Here is a 20568-nt window from a genome sequence, read left to right as displayed (position 1 = left end):
AATAACTTGCCCTGCCAGTATTGGTGGGAGTGTAGTTTTCTCCTTGGTAGTTCTTTCATTAGGGTACTGTTTTCTACCTGATTTTTTTGCCTGGTGTTAATCCTTGCTTATCTGGGTGTTGATTGCTCCAGGGTATGTGCTCTGGTCTTTTTATTTTCTTCTTAGCTTTCTGTTATCTCGTTTGAATGGTTTTTTAATATGGTTTATTTCTATGTGTCTATTGATAGCTTATTTGTCTGAATGCCACATATCCAGGAATTCTCTAATGTCTGGGGATTTGGCTTGGCCTAGATTGCTCACAGTTCCCCAGCTGAAATTGTGGTTGGGTTTGTTCATACGTTCTGAAATTAAGAAAGTTTTCATTACTGCTAGTTGGTGTTCATGGATGCGCTCTGCTAGTCTTCTGCCTGTCTCTCCTACATAGTGGCTTTATAGTCACTACACTATACCATATGTTGTAGAAGATGTTTTTAATTCTTGGGCTGCTGGATCTTTTGGTTTACATTAAGATGTTTAGTTGGTTTGTGTGCCTCAATGATGCCATATGGTTATAATAGTATGTTGGTTGTTTGAGCAGTTTTTGATGTATGATAATTATTCTTGTCATACCTTGTGTTGGTTGTGCTGTAGTAGAATGAGTGGTCGAGTATTTTTGTTTGACGGGTATTTTGGTATCTATTTTGTTAGAAGTTGTATAGATCAGAGTTCACCAATGTTTCTGGATTTGTGGACTGGTGGGGAGGGAGAGGGAATGGTTCCGTATATGCTGCCGGCAAACATGCATATGCAGCTCCATTTGTGTAAGCAGCGTGCACATGCATCTGCTGCTCACTTAAATGGAGTGTGCACACTTGTACTTGCCCACTGCAAGTTTTATGCATATTTTATTTATTTATTATTTAGTTATTTGAGGAATAACATTTTTGAAATTGCAAATTGTAACAGAGAAAACCAGAAAGACATTTACAGATATTACTAGGACAAGTGCAGATCTTCAGCAAGTGCAGATCTTCAGCAAAGTGCAGATCTTCAGCAAAGAATTACATTTCAAAGGCACATTATCAAAAAAAAATTGAAATTCCAAATATCTAAATTAATGACTATTTTTTGTTAATATCCTTTCCAAGAAAAAATTGCAGAATTCAAACGTCCTCTATCAGCTAATTGTAAAGTTATGTTAGAACTTTATATATCATTCAACTGTTAAGAAAATGCTCTCCAACTCCTTATACAATAGGATTTCAGCATTAATGCCTATATTCCCCACTGTAACCTGAATTGTTCCTTACAATTACAATTCCATCATCCAATTTTTCTGCATTTTCTACTCTTTTCCCATTCTAAGAAAAATATTCCTTTTTTACTGGACTCCTGCTCTGTATACTTCTCCCTAAACCAACATTATCATATTCTTATTGTTCCTGGGATCCTGAAATAGTATCAGGCTCTGCTTCTTCATTTCAACTTGACCCAATGTTTCAGTTTAAATCAACAGGACCTTTTCTTAAGAAATTTCAGAACGGATTTCCATTTGGAACTAAAACATTCCTATACATCAAGATACACATGGGACAAATAATTGCTTGTTCTATTGTTCTGGATCTGGAATATTAAAGTCAAGGCACACAGGATCCAAGCATCCTAAAGGGTTATGACTTCAGAGGATTACCACCTTTTCACTGGCAGAATCCCTCTGGTTTAAACAGCTGTTCAGCAACCAGAAATTCAACAGGTTAAACTTGTTTCTCAATGCCCTTCCATATGGATTGCAGAGAAAACCTTACCAGAAAAAAAAAAGAAAAAAGACGACAACTTATTGATTGTCCTTCCTCCTCCTGTCCTTTTTTCTTAAAAGGACAAATATTGCATCCATTCCAAGGTCTCCTATTCCCAAGGGAATACAATACAGGTACTATACAATAGTTCGACTTACAACAGTTCATTTAGTGACTGTTCAAAGTTACAACGGCTCTGAAAAGGGTGAGTTATGACCGTTTTTCTCAGATACGACCTTTGCAGCATTGCCATGATGCCACAATCAAAATTCAGGTGCTTGGCAACTGGTCCATATTTATGTGTCTCAAGGCTATGTAAATTCACCTTTTGCGTCCTTCTGAAAAGCAAAGTCAATGGGAAAGCCAGATTCACTTAACAACAGGGTTACTAACTTATCAACTGCCGCGATTCACTTAACAGCTGCGGCAAGAAAGGTCGTGAAATGGGGCAAAGCTCACTTAACAAATGTCTCACTTAATAACAGAAATGTGGGGGTTCCACTATGGTCATAAGTCGAGGACTACTTCCAAACTAGTCTCCCTTTATCCCTTCCAGAAAAAGCTGGCCTCTCTCCTTTTCTATGCAAGTGTAATTTTTTTTTTCTTTCTTTCTAGAGAGATGTTGGCACTGGGAATCTACACACTCTGCACGTGCCTCTTTTCAGGCTCAGCCGCATTGGGCTGCATGAGTTCCTCCCAAGTTCCGGCGCTCAGCTTGCAAAGAAACCTTCGGGGCTTCTCTTCCTAGGTCCCCGGGACAGACCTCCTTCCCCTCTCTCTCTGCCCCAAGGGGCTCTTCCCCCGTTCCCCTCCTTCTCAAGTCATCCGGCTCCCCCTTTTCCGTCCCTTCTCCCTCACCTATCCCCGGCTCCATCAGCATCCGTCTTCAGAGCTGTACTCCAGTCTACAAGGCCGCGCCGGCGTCCTGTTGCCATAACAACGTAACGGCCCAATTAGGCGCGCAGCTCACAGATTGATCTCTGGGCGGGGTGGGAGAAGGAGAGGCGGTGTGTGTGTGTGTGTTTGGGGGAGGGGGGGGTGGCCAGAAATTTGTCGCCATGTATTGTTGACCGGAATGCCAATTGGGGAAAGGTGGCGCGTTTAGATAAAATAATCGAGGCTTATCACGAGTAAACTCCGCTTGGGATTGTCCCATTTTCCAGTTTCGAGTTGCCTTCCTGTTCAGGAAACAACCGAATGAGGAGACAAATGGAACGTCGAAGGTTATTTTTAGCAAGAGGAAGAATTTTCACAGCCTTATGAAGATTCCCGCATCTGTATTTTGATGTGTGTGTTTTTAGGCGCTGTTGTATGTCTCTTTCTCCCTCCCTCCCTCCCTCCGTCTCTCCAAGGACAGCAGGAAAATACGCGAGATAGCATGGATGTATAAAATAGGAGTATTGCTTACTGAACGTTCCTTGGTTTCTTGCAATCTTTTAATTGAGAAGTCCCGATTTCAAGTATTGCTGGAAAATTTAATTTCATGTGTGCAGTCTTCAGGGACCACTCAGTTTCTGAAGAAGACATTGGGGAAAGGGTTTAAATTCTTGATCTGATTCCATATGTTTCATATTAAACAGTGCTGTGAAATAATATTTCATTTCCCTCGCTCTCAAATCCCAGAAATCTCAGTTTGCACTCCTTGATTTTTTTTTAATATTTGACACCGAACTAAAGATTGCTATAATACAGTTATCAAACATTTGCATCGTGATCAAAACTATTGAATTGAGATTAAGTGACCTTCACAATCAGTCACAATGCCCTCATTCTGTAGTACACTTTTTCATAGAAATCGGGAAACGGGTTTTTGACAAAGGGAAGCACGGCAGAATTCTTAATCGTATTCTATATTAGCAAAGGGGAAGCAGGAGATTACATTGCAGGAGAACAAAACCATCTTGCTATTAATTAGTCCAAACTGAAAAAGAAGTTAATTAACTGAACATGCCAAAAACCACTGATTTTTCCTAAATTGTATCTCCAGAGACATATCATTCTAAATGAGGGTGTTTCGATGTTTGAACTTTGATTAAAAATTTTTATGAACCTCAAAGTCTAAAGTGATAACAAAAAGAGAATGTTCAGGACCAAAACTTTCAAATTAAATAGGTAGTATAACCTTTGAACTAAATTATTTTAATGACTTTCATTTTTCACCTGCACTCTAACCCTTTGGCATTTTCTTAATGTCATGGTCGTCACTAAAAACCCAGACAGTGCTTAATCGTTAGGAATAGTGTATGAAGAAGAAATATGGATTGCTTAACTCTTTAAGAATCAGTATTTGTCACAATTATTTGACTATCAATCAGTGGAAAAGAGTTGGAAAAGGAAAGAATGCTGAAACATGTAGAAGATTTAGAATCAGAATAGAGCTGGAAGGAACTTTGGAGATCTTCTAGTCCAGCCCCGTGCTAGAAATGAGTCTTTTTAATGATTTGCTTTTCTCTTCATGATTAATAATAATAATACTACATTATGCTACTCAAGTCTCAATGATTTTGGGTGGTTTGCAGCAATCAAATTACAATAAAATAAACAAAAAAAAGAGAAAAGATGGCAAGTTCAGAGGCCTCACTGTTCCTTGGCAAAGGTCTGGATGAAGAGCCAGGTCTTCACAGCAATTCTAAACGAAATCGCATTGGGAACCATCTGGTTCTTGGGAGGAACCTTGTTCTGGAGGGCAATAGTGCTACAGAGAAAGCATACTTCCTGGATTCTGAGACATCACATTGTTTAATCAGAGGATTCTGGAACACGCCTGGGCAGATGTTATGGGAGACAAGCAATCCCTCTAGTAACCAGAAAAACTATCTAGCTGGCAAGCGAAACATTCATTCATGGAAAGTTTGCATTATTATCTGGTTGTGATTGTTTCGGGGATGTTAAAATGGGCAAGAGCACTCAGGTGGATGTTTTTACCAAGTATATGCAATGTGCTATATAGATTTAATAACTGCATTTGTAATTTTCAACATAATTCTTGTAACTTATGTTGTCTTATCAAAATAATGTTACTCTATAACTGGATATTTATTTAATTAATTTTTAATTAGGAGCACTAGAACCTCAGGCCAAAGTATTCTTTAGAAGCTCCATTTCATTCACATATTGCATACTTTTATTTCCAGTTTGATTTTTATTTATTTTCTTTTATTTATTTATCAAACTTAGAAACTGCCCATCTAAGTTTCTACAGAGGGACTCTATAGAAATCTAAACTTAATGCATGAAAAGTTTCAATACAGTATGAATTGTGAACTAAATTGTATTTATTTGTTAATGCTGTTTAATTTGTAATGTCTGTTCAAGGTCTCCAGCATCTCTTATGATACTCTGTCTTACATGTTACAGTTCATGGAATAAAAAAGAATTGTTCTAGTTGAACTAAAAACCCATATAGTCCAGCAACTAAAGATCACCCAGATGTGAAAGCCCAGATGTAGGACACTGTCAAAACAATACATTCTACATTCTCACTTATCAACTGTTTCATTTAATAATTGTTCAAATGTACAATAGTGTAATAGTATAGTATAGTATATAATAGAATATAATAGTATAAAAAATAGGGTTTTCTTTTTGCCAGTCCTGTTGCAGCATCTCTCTGTCACATGATCACTGTTTAAGGATTTTGCAATTGACTTGCAACAAGCAGAATTAATAAAGAAGATGAAAGTAAAATTGTAAGTCAGGGTCACATAGTGTTTCACTAATGATTCTGGGAATTCACTTAACAGCCAAAGGAGAAATGAGGTCATAAGCTCATCAAAGTCATGTAATGTTTCACTTAAGCAACTAAAATGCTTAGCAACAGAGTTACTAGTCCCAATTAAAATCTCTAAACAAGGATCACCAGTAGTTACGTATCCAAGTTCCCTAGCTATGGGGCACTTTGCATCGACAAGATTTTAAGATCATAATAGTTTGAAGAGTGACATAGCAAAGGTTAAAAGGCCACTTATCTAACATATGCTCAAAATTTATGGCATTATTTAACATATGCTCCAACTTCTGGAATCTTGGTCCCTGCCACATCAATCTTATCCTATAAAAATATACTTTCAACATTATTCAAAAATTTTCAGAAATCTAACATATACTAACATGGTTATTTGGATTGCTGGCATCTTGCTAGTCTTGGGTCCCCACCCTTATCATGTTCTGAAACAACTCTATAGCTATAATACTCTATAGCATCTGGATAGAACACCTCTTTTCACAGACTTAGAGCAAACTTGACCCTTGCACTCTCACATTATTACATTACCTTCCCTTCAGTAGTTTTGTACCTGAAAACTAGTGCTGTCTCTGTGCTAATCTTCAGGAAATTGCAATGCATATACAAAAAAGCTCTATGGTTACTGAGAGGTGGTGCTAGAATAAACAAGGAATAGGTTGCAGCGGTAGCTGCTTTCTGCATGAACAAACTGAAAATCACATTATCCTGTAATCAGTAATATACTGAGGCTATGTGGGTGTAAAAAACGGGTGTTTTATTTATTACATTCTGATCTTACCCAGTCTCCAAGCATCTTAGGAGGCATATACACTCTGCATTTTTATGAAAAATTTTAGATTAAAATTTAGTAATCTGTACTGTATTTTATAGAGCAATTCATAGCTAAACAGATTTCGAATCTATTTTTCATTTCATCCATCCTGCCAAGTTTGGTAAAATGAGAATCCCACATTGTTGGGGGCAATAAATTGACTATGGAAACTACTTAGAGATGGCTGTAAAGCACTATGAAGCAGTATATAAGTCTTAATTGCTATTGCTAATCTCTTTTTAAGTTTAAGTTTAATGCGATTTATATGCCGCCCTATCTCCAATGGACTCAGGGCGGCTCACAACAATAAAATGCATAATTGCATATTAAAACAATATGAAATTAAAAGTCCAAATTAAAACAGTTTAAAATCAATTTAAAACTATTAAGAAACCCCCCCCCCCATCAGTCCAGGCTACGAAACAACCAGCTCTTCAAATCACGGCGGAACGAGCGAAGGTCAGGGACCATCCGGAGTTCCAAAGGAAGTTGGTTCCAAAGGGTGGGTGTATCCACAGAGAAAGCTCTCCCCCTGGGGGTCGCCAGCCGACATTGTCTGGCCGACGGCACCCTGAGGAAGCCCTGTCTGTGGGAATGCATTGGGTGAATGGAGATTGTTGCTGGCTGCAGGGAGTCCGACAAGTATCCCGGGCTTAGGCCATGAAGGGCTTTATAGGTGATAACCAGCACCTTGAACCTCACCCGAAGGGCAACCGGTAGCCAATGCGGGTCGTGCAGGAGGGGTGTAACATGGGAGTGTCGGGACACTCCCATCACAACCCACGCGGCTGCATTCTGCACCAGTTGAAGCCTTCGAGTGGTTTTCAAGGGCAGCCCTAGGTAGAGAGCATTGCAGTAGTCAAGATGGGAGGTGACCAGCGCATGAGTAACAGTGCGTAGGACATCTGGTCCAAGTAAGGGCGCAGCTGACTCACAAGGCGGACCTGGGCAAATGCCCCCCTGGGCATTTAGATCTAAAGACAACTTTAATCATTCTTATTTTGAGCTCAGATCTAGATACTTTACATATTTCACTAAAGGGAGTAATATTCAAGATGGCTGAATAATGATCATAAAGTTATTATTCAGAACAGTAATACTAAGCAGAATGGTGATCTCACAAGCAACCCCCAGTGAAAATCCTAAATAGGAAATACTAGACAGCCTGTGCTTTATTGGGCCATCATTTCAAAAATAAACAAAATGACAACAGGTGGACAAAATAACACTGGGAGTGGGAGTGACTTCTGACTCCTTGCTGGCTTCCTCATTGAGTTTCCTTGTGTGGGAAACTGGCAGGGAGCATTGGAAATCCTCCCTCCCTCCTCCTTTCCTTGCCTCCTTCCCTGTCACCTACTCTCCTCCTTTTCCCCCCTTCCTTCTCCTTCCCTTCCCTCATCTTCCCCCTTCCTTCCTTCCTTCCTTCCTTCCTTCCTTCCTTCCTTCCTTCCTTCCTTCCTTCCTTCCTCTGGCAGATCATTAAGCAGGATTGTGTCTTATGACTGCAACATCCTGCTGGCTTGTCAAAAGGAAAATCAATCAGGAAGTTGCACATCCCAGGAGCACTAGGAATGGCCACTGCCATTTGTGGGAAAGTACACCAGTGCTTGCCATAGTGCAGCACAAATGCAGCCAAGCCAAATTGAGAATAGCTGTTGCCAGCTCTGGAGGATGCACAGGTGGCTGCTGTCACTACACTACAGTACAAGATCTACACAGCCACGTTCTTCAGGAGAACAAGCAGAAGGAATGGGAGTAATCTTACTTGCTGGCTTTCCCATTTGCTTGTGGAAAACCAGCAGGAAAGCTCACAAGTGGCAATCATGAAACTGGTACTCTCAACTATTGTTGTTAAGTGCAAGCCAGCTGCTTAGGGCTTGGAGTGTGATCACATGTCTGTGGGGATGATGGGACAGCCAGAACTTTGATAACCAGTCATAAGTACTACTAAGTATAGCTTCATCATAATTTCAAACCATCACTTTGAACAAGTAGTCATTAATTGAGGACTACTTGTGTTCTTTACTAGCAAGCTTGTGGTTATATTATGGCACGGGATACTAAAGTAGTTCAATTAATTTTGGTCACAAAGCTTTGATTTAAAAGATCTTTAAAATGGAGAGGTTGGGATCATATATATAAATGCAACTGTAATCATTTGTCTCCAAAATGTGAACATACAAGTTCTTAAAGAAGAAAATACAGCGGGTGTTTGATTGGGTAGTCACTACATTTTCCATATGTTTCCCATAACTGCAATAATTAAGAAAAACACTCCTTTAATGTATAAAAAGTAATGAATGAAAACTTCAAACTAAAGATCACCATAGAGTGAAATCTGAGAAGAATCTGAGATGCATGCCCCAAGTAATACACTATCTCTTTTGGCCTAAAGAAAAACGAGTTAATTCCTTCTCCAGCTTATGTGAATACTATTATGATCTACATTTTTAATATTCTCCAAAATATGATCAGTGTTTTAGGGATTCAACTCCTATCTACAAAGTGTTATTTGAAACAATCCAAACAAATATCTTTATGGATTCAAGCCTTACACAAATGGTAGGGAAGCTGCATCAGAACCAATGAGCTGGGTTTTTTTTCTGTCTCAGTTAGGATAGCAGGAGTGTGGGTAGAATTTTTGCAGTGTAATGATATGATAGAAAATTCAGTCGATGTAACTATTTCCCTGTACTGTAGAACTATTCTACATGCTACATTTGTTCTCTTCATCTCAAAACCTCATTAGAGAATTAGAAAGAAAGGGAGAACTTCCACATCTAAAATAGCTCAGAGAGACTATATAGATAATTTCCAGCAATATGAGTTAACATTAACGAGGGATAACATGAAGGTAGACATTAAAACAACAGCTTCTAATATGCCCATCTGCTTGGTTGCTTCTGGGATTTTCATGTGCTCACAGCATTTTCAACTAATAAGGATTTACAAAGCTTCTAAATTCTGAGATGGAGGAGTTGTAAAAGTAGAGTGTTCATATAGCAATCAAGGCTTTAAATGGGATGGAATAAAATTGTCATAAATTGCAACAAGAAAATTAAGTAATATGCAGGTATTTACTCTAATTCGTAGATACTATAGATTCAGTCGATAATCCTGTAATAGTTTCCTGTCAAATTAATGCACCTGAATTCCATACAATCATATTTGTAAATATAATGTTATTAATCAGAGAGTCATTGTTTCCTTGTCCCTCCCACCAGAAAGCTTTTGCTTTAGTGTAGAAAATGAAATATCCTAGCAACAGAAATGCTTCCTTTGATATCTGAACCTACTTTAACAAATGCAAAATAACTCCATTTGTCATAAAGAAGTTATTCTCTTCAATGTCATTGTAAGTAATTTTGGAACCTAGCCATTTTTAATTGTTGCTATGCTAGATGAAAGCAAAGGATGACCACTTTGCCCATTCACACTTAGTAGGTTCAGTAATTTGGCCAGGGTCTGCAGCAATATCTTTTGATAATCTGATGCCAATTAAAGGGATTCTTTTAATCTTTTTACTCCATTTGTTTGGTCTCAGGATCATTATATGAATCAAGGTAGCTGAATTATAAATTTGGGGTCTCATGAAGAAGTAATGCATTATATATTATTTGGATATTCTATGTCAGGTTGATGGAAGATAGAACTAGAGATGGGGCAATAATAGATTTATGCAGTCATTTTTGATAGGATTCATTGCCTGATATAGATAAACTGAATGTGTAAGTTGTTCTTCTGAGAAGAAATAATCGATTGTCTTTTCCTATTTTTTTATGGTCATATAGGTCATGCTCAAATTACTTTGCTGCTCACACATTAGAAAAGATAGGATCATGATGGAATTCCTCCAGAAATATTTTATTTATTTTATTTATTTATTTGTCAAGAATATATTAAGTAATAAGTATAAACATGAATTGGATACATAAAATAGATACAAATAGAGGAAACATTAGGACAGGGACGATAGGCACGCTGGTGCTCTTATGCACGCCCCTTACAGACCTTTTAGGAATGGGGTGAGGTCAACAGTAGACAGTCTTAGGTTAAAATTTTGTGGGTTTTGGGATGAAACCACAGAGTCGGGTAGTGCATTCCAGGCACTGACCACTCTGTTGTGAAGTCATATTTTCTGCAATCAAGTTTGGAGCAGTTCACTTTAAGTTGTATCTATTCTGTGCTTGTGTATTATTGTGGTTGAAGCTGAAGTAGTCATTGACAGATAGGACATTGTAGCAGATAATTTTATGAACTACGCTTAAGTCGTACCGAAGGCAGTGTAGTTCTAGGTTTTCTAAGCCCAGAATTTCAAGTCTGGTGGCATAAGGTATTTTGCTGAGAGCAGAGGAGTGGAGGACTCTTCTTGTAAAATATTTCTGGACACGTTCAATTGTATTAATGTCCGATATGTAGTGCGGGTTCCAGATAGATGAGCTGTATTCAAGAATTGGTCTAGCAAATGTTTTGTATTCTCTAGTTAGTAGTACAATATTACCAGAGAAGAAGCTACACAAGATTAGGTTAACAACTCTTAATGCCTTTTTGGCAATGTTGTTACAGTGGGCTCGGGCACTTAGATCATTAGATATGAGTACTCCAAGGTCCTTGACAGAGTGAGGGTCATCTACAAGGTCATGTCCACTCAGCTTGTATTTTGTGTTCTCGTTCTTTTTGCCAATCTGTAAGACAGAGCATTTGGTGGTTGAGATTTGGAGTTGCCAATTGTTTGATCATTCCGACACAAAGTCAAGGTCTTTTTGAAGGGTAGCAACATTTTCTGTGGTGTTAAATATTTTTACATCATCGGCGAAGAGAACGCAGTTACTTATAATGCGATCGCAAAGATCATTTATGTAGAGTATTGGTCCTAGAACGCTTACTTGGGGGACACCGCTATTAACAGGTACAGGATTTGATAGGGCGCTCCCTATTTTGACTACTTGTTGTCTGTTTGACAGGAACACAGCTATCCAATTATGTAGAGGTCCAGAAATGCCATAGGATTTTAGTTTTTGAAGTAATTTGTCATGTACCACTGAATCAAAAGCTTTACAGAAGTCTATGTAAATTGCATCTATTGCTTTGCCCTGATCGAGATTTGTAGTCCATATGTTTTTCCAATGTAGAAGTCGTAGATTACAGGATATATTTTTTTCTGAAACCAAATTGTTTATTAGAGAGTAGGTTGTTTGTTTTTAGGTGGAGAGTAATGGAATGGTTAATGATTGATTCCATGACTTTGCAAGTGACACAGCATAAAGAGTTGCAGGGCTAAATATAAATCATCCTTCTGCTTCAAAGAAACATTAATTCTGGCTGTTGATTTCTTCCTGGCAGACAGCTCAGTTTCTGCTAAAATGACAGGGGAAAGTCTCTGCTCTAGACTAGCCCCATTGGAATAGATATGGCTTTGGCTCTGATGCTCCCCATAAATGCTCTCTCATTGTTAAACCAAAGGAATACATGGAGTCTTCAAGACTGAGAGAGTTCAAGTCCTTTTATCTCTATAAATCATTTCTGTCACTCTGTAGTATACTCAGTCTAATCTAGGTCAGAACAAGAAATTCCCAAAACTGTCTTTCACTTCAGATTTGACCATTTGACTGACCTCAGGTCTTGACATTTATCCAGGCTGATAATTTCCATTTATTGAACTGTTTAGTTGCTACGAGTTAGACAGCTAGCAAACTATAGATGTTCATTTGAGACAGTGCTTGCAGTATTTATTTTTTTAAAAAACCTGTATGAGTTCATTTCATAATAAAGTCATTCTCTCTTTCTCTGAAGTTTCCTCAGTAACGTCAGAATACTTATTTTCTGCCCCTTTTCAACATGAGACAATTGTTTGCACAGAAACACAGCAACAAAGAGCAGAATGTTTGGCACTGAAAGGGGTTAATGAAATGAATGTCAGTGTAGGTTATGAAGTAGTCAATAAATGTGAGACCTGCTACAAAAGGGAAGCAATCCTGTGATTTATGCATGTTTATGTAGTTTCCTGAATACAGAGGTGAATAACTTGTGACACCACAGCTACATACTGCTCCCCAAACTGATCCACCTTAACTGTTCTAAGATTAGCTAAGGTTGATTATGTATGCCACCAGCTTAAGCTAAAATAGTATTAATGGAATTAAAAAGATAAATCCTACCCCTTCAAAATAATAGACAATGTGCCCCAATATCCTTTACATTAGCATGTCCTTAGTTACACACAAGTGCACTCCCACTACATACATACGTTTATCACACACACATATATATATGCACACTATGAAGACCTATCACTGAAGATCATGGACTGTAATTTATTATGCCTGTATGGTGTAGGTTGAAATATAGAATTTTTCATTTCCCAATCAAAGGGAGAGACTGGCCCAAAGTCACCCAGCTAGCTCCCATTCCTAAAGAAGGACATGGTTACTTATCTTTTAGTCCAGCAATCATTACCCTAACTACACTTCTTCTGTGTACACCTACATACACAGTCTATCACAGTGTGTGAGTATTATTGATCATAGTCTATGAATTTCTTTCACAGTCTATGAATATTATTTAATTATGAACATTATGTTGAGAATTAGAAAGCTATCAGCTATCTGAATCTTTATATGGTTTACATATAAAATAAAAGGACTATTCTCTATAAACACACATAGACATACACAAACATGTGTAGTAATGCCTCTTTTCATTTCCCCATGTAAATGAATTGCTGCTTCTTGGATGGGTGCAATTCTTATGTGAGCAGATTTCTGGCCAGGCAGTTTAAATATGCAACTGCCATGGTTGGAGAAGCAGTCCAAATTGAGCAAAATGTTCCCCAGGTGGAAAATCTCTTCTATCAACTGTTAAATCTTACTGCCAAATTAATTTCCAGACATTATTGCCAGTAACAATATTAAGGCCTTCTTTTTGCTCAGACTAGAGTATGATCCATAATGATGAATGGTGAGAGTCATCATCTAATTTATCTAGAAGATGCTAGGTGGTTGTTCATATAACATTAGATATAATTTGGCTTTCGGTACTAAATCTGTGAGTAAGGTTGATCTCAAAAAATTAAGCAATTGGATTTGAGTAGTATTTAAGATGGGAATTAATATAGCCATAAGCTTGAGTGGGAAGTCAAAAAGGCAACCTGGGAGACATTTATTTATTTATTTATTTATTTATTTATTTATTTATTTATTTATTTATTTATTTATTTATTAGTTCGATTTATATGCTGCCCTTCTCCGGAGACTAAGGGCAGCTTACAATGCTTTAAGCAATAGCCTTCATACTTTTGTATATACCTGCTTAGTAGGGCTTTTTGGGGCCCCCTAAGCGATGTTCTATTTTTATACAAAGTCAGCTTATTGCCCCCACAAACCGAGTCCTCATTTTACCTACCTCGGAAGCATGGAAGGCTGAGTCAACCTTGAGCCTGGTGAGAATTGAACTCGCAGTAATTGCAGGCAGCTGGCATCTAAGTGCTACTTTAACAGCAGTTTTAGTCCGCTGCGCCACCAATTGCAAACTACTTCTGTCCTATTGCCAGGGGAACTATATGAATGGGTTGATGGTCATCAGGATTCAAGCTTGATTTAAGACTTCACCTTTAATGTCTTCTGAATGCTGTGGGACCATATGCAATCTATATAAGATTGTATGTCAGTCCAACAGATTGTGTAGTGGCTTGTGGCTTCTTACAGATATAATATAAACTTGACTGGCCGTCTCTAATCCACCAGAACTTTCTTTCTTAACTGTGTGGAAACACATTTGTAGATTATTCAATAGAAAAGGCTTGGTACATAGCTTAGACATAGGTTGCTTGCTCTAACCTATGTAATCACCAGGTTTATTTGCATCATGGTCTTCCTTCATTATGTATGGTGATAAGTATTTTCGAGATGACATGCTGTAAAGAGAAAGGCTATCCTGTCTTCAGCAATTATGGAGTCATCATTTTAAATGATATTCATAAAAGAAGTGAAAAGTGCTCAATCATATATTACTTAGGCTTCCTAAAGAAGTTGTGATGTGACAGCCAGATCTGTAGTTAATTATAATTACATCTCCTCAAATATCTAGGAAACTACAACTATATTTTGACAGCAGGTCTCTCAACAGTGAAAAACAGGTATCAGAATTTATATATACTTCTGTCAATCAGAAAGACCTATTTTGTGTCTGCTTTACGACTGTTGTTCTGAGATTCATAACTCCAAAGAAAGAAGTAATATGTGATCGAATACTGTAAATTTCTTGCTTAATATAAAGTAAAATAATAGTCACATTTCTTCTTTTATACTGGGCTCAGCCTCTTCATAACCTATTTTTGAAATTGAATTGTTACAAAATTCAATTTACATTAAGCGTGTGATTCTATACATTAATCTGGGAATATGTTCCATTGATCTAAATAGTATTCTGAGTAGATTTGCACATGTTAGTGCTGTATGGCAGGATTATCTATAAGTGCATTCCTCTAAGACTACTACTGAGTCACAGGCAGTGGGTTAGTTTCAAATGTTCCACTGCAGAACCTGGAGGAATTTTCAAAGCAGTTTTTTTCAAAGCAGCTGTTTGATGAGGAGCCAATCAGCAGGTCTCCTGAGAGAAGTCCCTCCTTCTATTATAGTGGAAACTTGGATTTGAGCCATAACAAATGGAAAACAATATCTTCATTGACATATAATAAGAACTGATGGGATTCTTTTGATGTAACCATCTTATTTCTGAATGCAAGGTTGAGTTTGACTATTTAGAGTTAACAGAATTACGTTAACTACATATGCTCGCAGTCATTTTCATATTAACAGTCCCCATATCCGTGGACTGCAGTAAAGTACATCTTTAACTTAAGCGGCCATTTGACTCCCTAGGAAAAAGAAGGCCCAATCCTTCTCTGCTATGCTGTATAAATGTTATCTGTCAATCCCAGCCCTGAGAAATTTATTGCTACATGACTATCCAGCATAGGAGTAGAGAATTTAACAAGTATTGAGCGTTTCCTCAATAAGCCATCTATCAACATTGCTCTTTATTCTTGAAGAGTTTAGAAAGGCAGTTCCTTGTTTTTTTTGTTCTGTTTTAAACTATCAATTGATGTTCAGAAATTCCTGGAAATTTAGAGCTGTATGTCATACTGTTTAAAAAAAAAAATGTGTAATTTCCCAACATGTATTTTTGAAAATAATTCTTTTTCATCGGAAATGTACTTAAAGTTGAATTGGCACAATTGAAAGAAAAAAATAGCATTATTCAATGGCCATGTCATAATTAAGGCACACATATGTATAAGCAGCCACACATTTCATAATGTTAATATACTTTATATTAATGTATTGAAAGACAATCCAGCCTATTAGATGTTGATGCCGGAGGGCAAAAAATTCGAAGTTGACAATAATCATTATTTTTTGCAAATAAGTGAGTGAAGGGTTTTACTTCTATTCTGACCAACAGGATTCATAACAGAAAAATATGATTACTATCAAAGAACTGAAAAATTCTTGCCTTCTTTTTTATTACAGGAAAGCAGATGAAACATCCTCTATACATGACTTCTACTTGGATACCTCCAGTCAAAGGTTGTTTACCATCTCCCTTGGCAATTGGTTCCATTGTTAAACTCTCTAAAATAAACTCTCTAAATATTATAACATTTTTCATTCATCTGGAATTTGCCTTCCAGTAAGATTGTTGTGTCTTGCATTCTAGACAAAAAAAAAAAAGAGTCCTTGGCTTTCTATGAGATGCCTCTGTTGATCTTCCCTCTCAATATTCTTTTCTCAGGACTAAATTTATCCAATTCAGTTAGTTTCCCTTTGTAAACCTAATTTTTAAACTCTAATAATCCTTGTTTTTCTTTGCAAATGTTCTATGAATCTGCCCAGAACATTTTGTTTTGGGGAAATACCATAAACATCTTCTTGGCTTAATGGGAGAAACAGTAATAACTGTACTTATTTCTTCTTTCATTTATTTTAGTTGAGATGCTCTCAATAGCACCAGTAAGTCCATTCCTTTCTGTTTTTTATAATGTAACTTCTCATCCTTTTATATTAGTTCTGTTCTTTTTGAACCACCTATATCCTTCAGTTGTTGAATTGCCATAGTATTGCTATTGTAGTAAGACAGAATCATAGAAGGATCTCAGAAGTCATCTAGTCACAACCTGTTAAAGCATTTTAGGTAGATGGCAACTTAGCCTCTCTTTAAAGATTTGTATTTTACCAGGAAATATAAATGAGGTGGGCTCAAAAAGTCAGCATCTTCTCAAGCATATTGACATGCTATGAATCTGTTGGCAATAAAAACCAGGAAACGTAGATGAGGCAGGCTTGAAAAATCAGTCCTTGCAAAATATACTAATGCTATAAATTTCTTGGCGATATTCATTTTGCTCTTCATGGAGCCCTAATCCTAACCCTAAATAGATTTACTCCCAAAGAGATTTTCCAATGTATTTTCCCCAGAACGTAGATAAGGCAGGTTCAAAAATTCAGTACCCTCCTAAGCATAAAGGTAAAGATTCCCCTCGCACATACGTGCTAGTCGTTCCTGACTCTAGGGTGCAGTGCTCATCTGTTTCTAAGCCAAAGAGCCAGCGCTGTCTGATGACAATTACATGGTCATGTGGCTGACATGACTAAATGCCGAAGGCGCACAGAACACTGTTACCTTCCCACCAAGGTGGTCCCTATTTTTCTACTTGCATTTTTACATGCTTTCAAACTGCTAGGTTGGCAGAAGCTGTGGCAATTAATAGGAACTCACTCCATTATGTGGCTCTAGGGATTCGAACTGCCGACCTTTCTGATCGGCAAGCTCAGCGTCTTAAGCCACTGAGCCACCACATCCCCTAAGCATACCAACATGTTATGTATCTTGTGGTGATGTTCCTTTTGATCTCCAAGTTCATGGAGACCTAACCTTAACCTTAAGTGAAATTTTCCATGTACTTTACCAAGAAACATAGACAAGGCAGGCTCAAAAATTCATCAACCTCCTAAGCATATTAACATACTACAAATACATTTGTGATGTCCATTTTATACTCCAACTTCATGAAGACTTAACCCTAAGTGGATTAGACCCAGTGGGATTTTCCCATGTATTTTATGTGGGAATGTAGATAAGGTGGGCTAGAAGAGTCAGCCCCATATTTTACCATATTTTTCGGAGTATAAGATGCACCTTTTCCCCCCCTAAAAAGGGGTGAAAATTTAGGTGTCTTATACACCAAATGTAGCCCCACCCACCCACTGGGCCCCACCCTTTGGCCTCTGCCTGCCAGCAGTTACCCTTGCTGCAAGCAGCAAGAAGAAATAGCTTCTTTCAGCTTCAGCACAGCCTAATTAGCACAAGTTGATTGGATCAGCCTCCCCACTCTCAGCTGTTTTGATCTCAGCTGTTTTGCCTGGGCCTCTGCTGCTTGCTGCAAGGAGGTAAATTGCTGGAGCAGATTTTTTTTTCTTGTGCTAATCAAGCTATGCTGAAAACGAAAATGAAAGTAAAGCAGGCTATTTGCTGTTTGCTGCAACAAGGCAAAATTGCTGGGAGGCAGAGGTAGATTTCTTTTTCTTGTTTTCCTCACCAAAAAAGGTAGGTGCATCTTATAGTCTGAAAAATACGGTACTTCTGGAATCCTGATCTGTAGTTGCATTTTGCAATGGAGCACTATACAGTATAAGACCTAATAAGCATAATGTGATACAATGTAATGCAGATAGTCTTTGACTTACAACCATTCATTTAGTGACCATTCAAAGTTACAATGGCATTATAAAAAGTGACTTATGACTCTTTACAACCTTTGCAGTATCCCCATGGTCATGTGATCAAAATTCAGCCGCTTGGCAACTGGCTCATTTTTACGAGGACTGCAATGCCACCTTTTGCAACCTTCTCACAAGCAAAGTCAATGGGGAAGCCAGATTCACAGATTTACAACCATGTTACTAATTTAACAACTGCAGTGATCCTCTTAACAACTGTGGCAAGAAAGGTTGTTAAATGGGACAAAATTCACTTAACAGCTGTCTCACTTAGCAGTGGAAATTTTGGACTCAATAGTAATCGTAACTCCAGGACTACCTGTATAATGGAGGCTGTGAGGTGATAATGATGTTGATATATGATCAAATTCATTCTTTGTGTGTTTACAGTCCTTGTTCAAATACATTACCCATCCAGATAATATAGTTACAATTCATGGTCCCAGAAAGCCTGTTTTCCCATTATAGCCACACAACAGTGTTGTGTTTTCCTGTTTCATGAACTGTCAAGGTTCTTTAGCTTCTTTATGAGAACTTGGAAGTCCAGTTGATTGGGTATCACTGCTCTTGGCAGTACTGTTTGTCTCTTAGTGATCAGCATGAAATATGTCAATGAGTTTGATGAATAAGGTGCTTTATCTCATATCTGATTGGTGCTCACAGGAAACAAAACATTTCATCATCCTTTGTTTCAAGCCATCATACATTAGAGACATTCCTCAAAATAAGATGACAGCAATCAATATTTTTCTTCCTGGTCCTTTCAAACTTCAGTTTCCTATTCAGCCTGATCTTGTTTTTCTTTCCTGGGGACTGAGAGTACTTGAAAGTATTTTTTGAGTTTCACCAAGGCAAAATAGTTCTTATTTTATTTCTAATTGTCATTCTTATCCACTGGACTTGTTCCTTTGTTTCAATGTTTTTTCTCTGTGGATTATTGTTTTCTCTCTTAGCTTTTATTGTAGTGACTTCTTTATTTGATCTAATACCACTTATTTTCTGTATGAATTACTGTAAACTGTGGTCAGTCATTCCGCCAATCCTCTGTGCTTTATTTTAACTACTGCTACAAGCTTGCAGTTGCAAATAAATGCCAGGTTGTTTTTCAGGCAAATGCAAGTATTGAAGACAGCAACCGGAGAGTTTGAAGCACATGGAATGACTTTAAAGACAGATGTGCTTCGGCGAACTTCAAAGAGATTTTGGATCACAAGGTGATTATACACACAAATCTGTCCCCAGATGATAACTGTTAGAATATGTCTGTATCATGAACAAGATAGAGTCATATTTGCGCTGCCAAATTGGTAACTGACAGATAGTTGACTGATTGTTAGAAAGTTAAGGAAAAAAACATGAAAAGGGGGCAAATTAAAATGAATGTTTCCAAGTTGTGCATATATTTTTCATTTACCATATGAAACACATAGTGAAGACCTTTTTGCTCAGACTTGTGGTTTAAATCTCTTATACTAATATTAAATATTAGTATTAGTATAAGTAATATTAGTATACTAAATATTATATGTGATTTCCCCATATGTGAGAAAATCACTACCCTTTGCCTGGCCAGAGGTCCAAATAATTTTCTATTTTCTCAATTTTAAAACTGCTCCTAAAAACTGAATAATCTCTGGTTTAATATTTTAAATGAACCTTAAAGCAAACTCAACTGATTTTTTTTTTTTAAGAATTCAGAAAAGAAAAGAAAGTATGTTTGTATCGTACTCCTCTCCTATATCTTGCAAGCAACAATTCTATAGAAAAAATAATGTCATATAATTTAATAAAGATTCTGGAAGTTATTTTCAGCTGTTGAATTTTTGGACATCTATGCTTTTAATCACTCAGACTTAATTTTTTGGTGAATGTTTTTAAAAATATTCTGTTGATTTTTATTTTCCCCTGAAGCTATATCTGGCAGTGGGAATACTGTACTGCTATAAAGTCAATTTCTGTTATGAGTTAAACTGTGGTCAGTCACTCCTCCAATCCTCTTTGCTTCTATAAACTCAGTTATTATAACAGCAATGAAAATATAATCATTTTACTTAAGGTTTATAGCAGTTTTGATCATTTAAATTCTACACTGATTAAAAATACAATAGTAGTTTACAGTACTAAGGATTTGTCAAATGAATTCTTTCTGTTTCTGGGACCAGGTGATTGAGAACATTGATACAGATTTTAAGTCTGATAATTCTGGTAACATATTAATCAATCATATCTACAGCAAAACACAATGATGATGATGTCAAGATGCCAATTCTGCTTTTTTTGGTATTTGTGTCTGAATAACTGATGCAAGCGTAGAAATCATAGTATTTTTGTGTCCTGATGCATAATTTATCATTTGTACTTTTTGTCCCCCTTGGACACTCATGGTGCATTATTACTGATAGTAGAATCTTTTCAGGAGATTAGTTTAGCCTGGTTAGATGGTCAAATTTCTCAAATCTG

The 20568-nt window shown here is 37.3% G+C and overlaps 1 protein-coding gene and 1 long non-coding RNA gene across 2 annotated transcripts in view; one reads left to right on the top strand and one right to left on the bottom strand.

The window, feature by feature from the left end:
• FANK1 (fibronectin type III and ankyrin repeat domains 1) overlaps positions 1–2701 on the bottom strand; it is a 39830-nt gene extending 37129 nt beyond the window's left edge. Inside the window, exon 1 of the mRNA XM_034436439.3 lies at positions 2634–2701. Within this exon, the coding sequence (XP_034292330.1) occupies positions 2634–2655 (22 nt within the window). The 5' untranslated portion in view covers positions 2656–2701. The remainder of the gene's footprint in view (positions 1–2633) is intronic.
• A 1897-nt stretch (positions 2702–4598) lies between these two features.
• On the top strand, positions 4599–15998 carry LOC117676722 (uncharacterized). The gene is made up of 2 exons (XR_004594472.2): positions 4599–4686; positions 15862–15998. It is a non-coding gene; the product is annotated as an uncharacterized LOC117676722 (long non-coding RNA).
• Positions 15999–20568: the final 4570 nt, after the last annotated feature.

This window comes from Pantherophis guttatus, chromosome 6, assembly GCF_059756535.1.
Source record: "Pantherophis guttatus breed Tessera chromosome 6, ASM5975653v1, whole genome shotgun sequence".
NCBI classification, from domain to species: domain Eukaryota; kingdom Metazoa; phylum Chordata; class Lepidosauria; order Squamata; family Colubridae; genus Pantherophis; species Pantherophis guttatus.
Note: the sequence above shows the minus strand (reverse complement) of the source record. Positions and strands in the feature narration are given on the sequence as shown.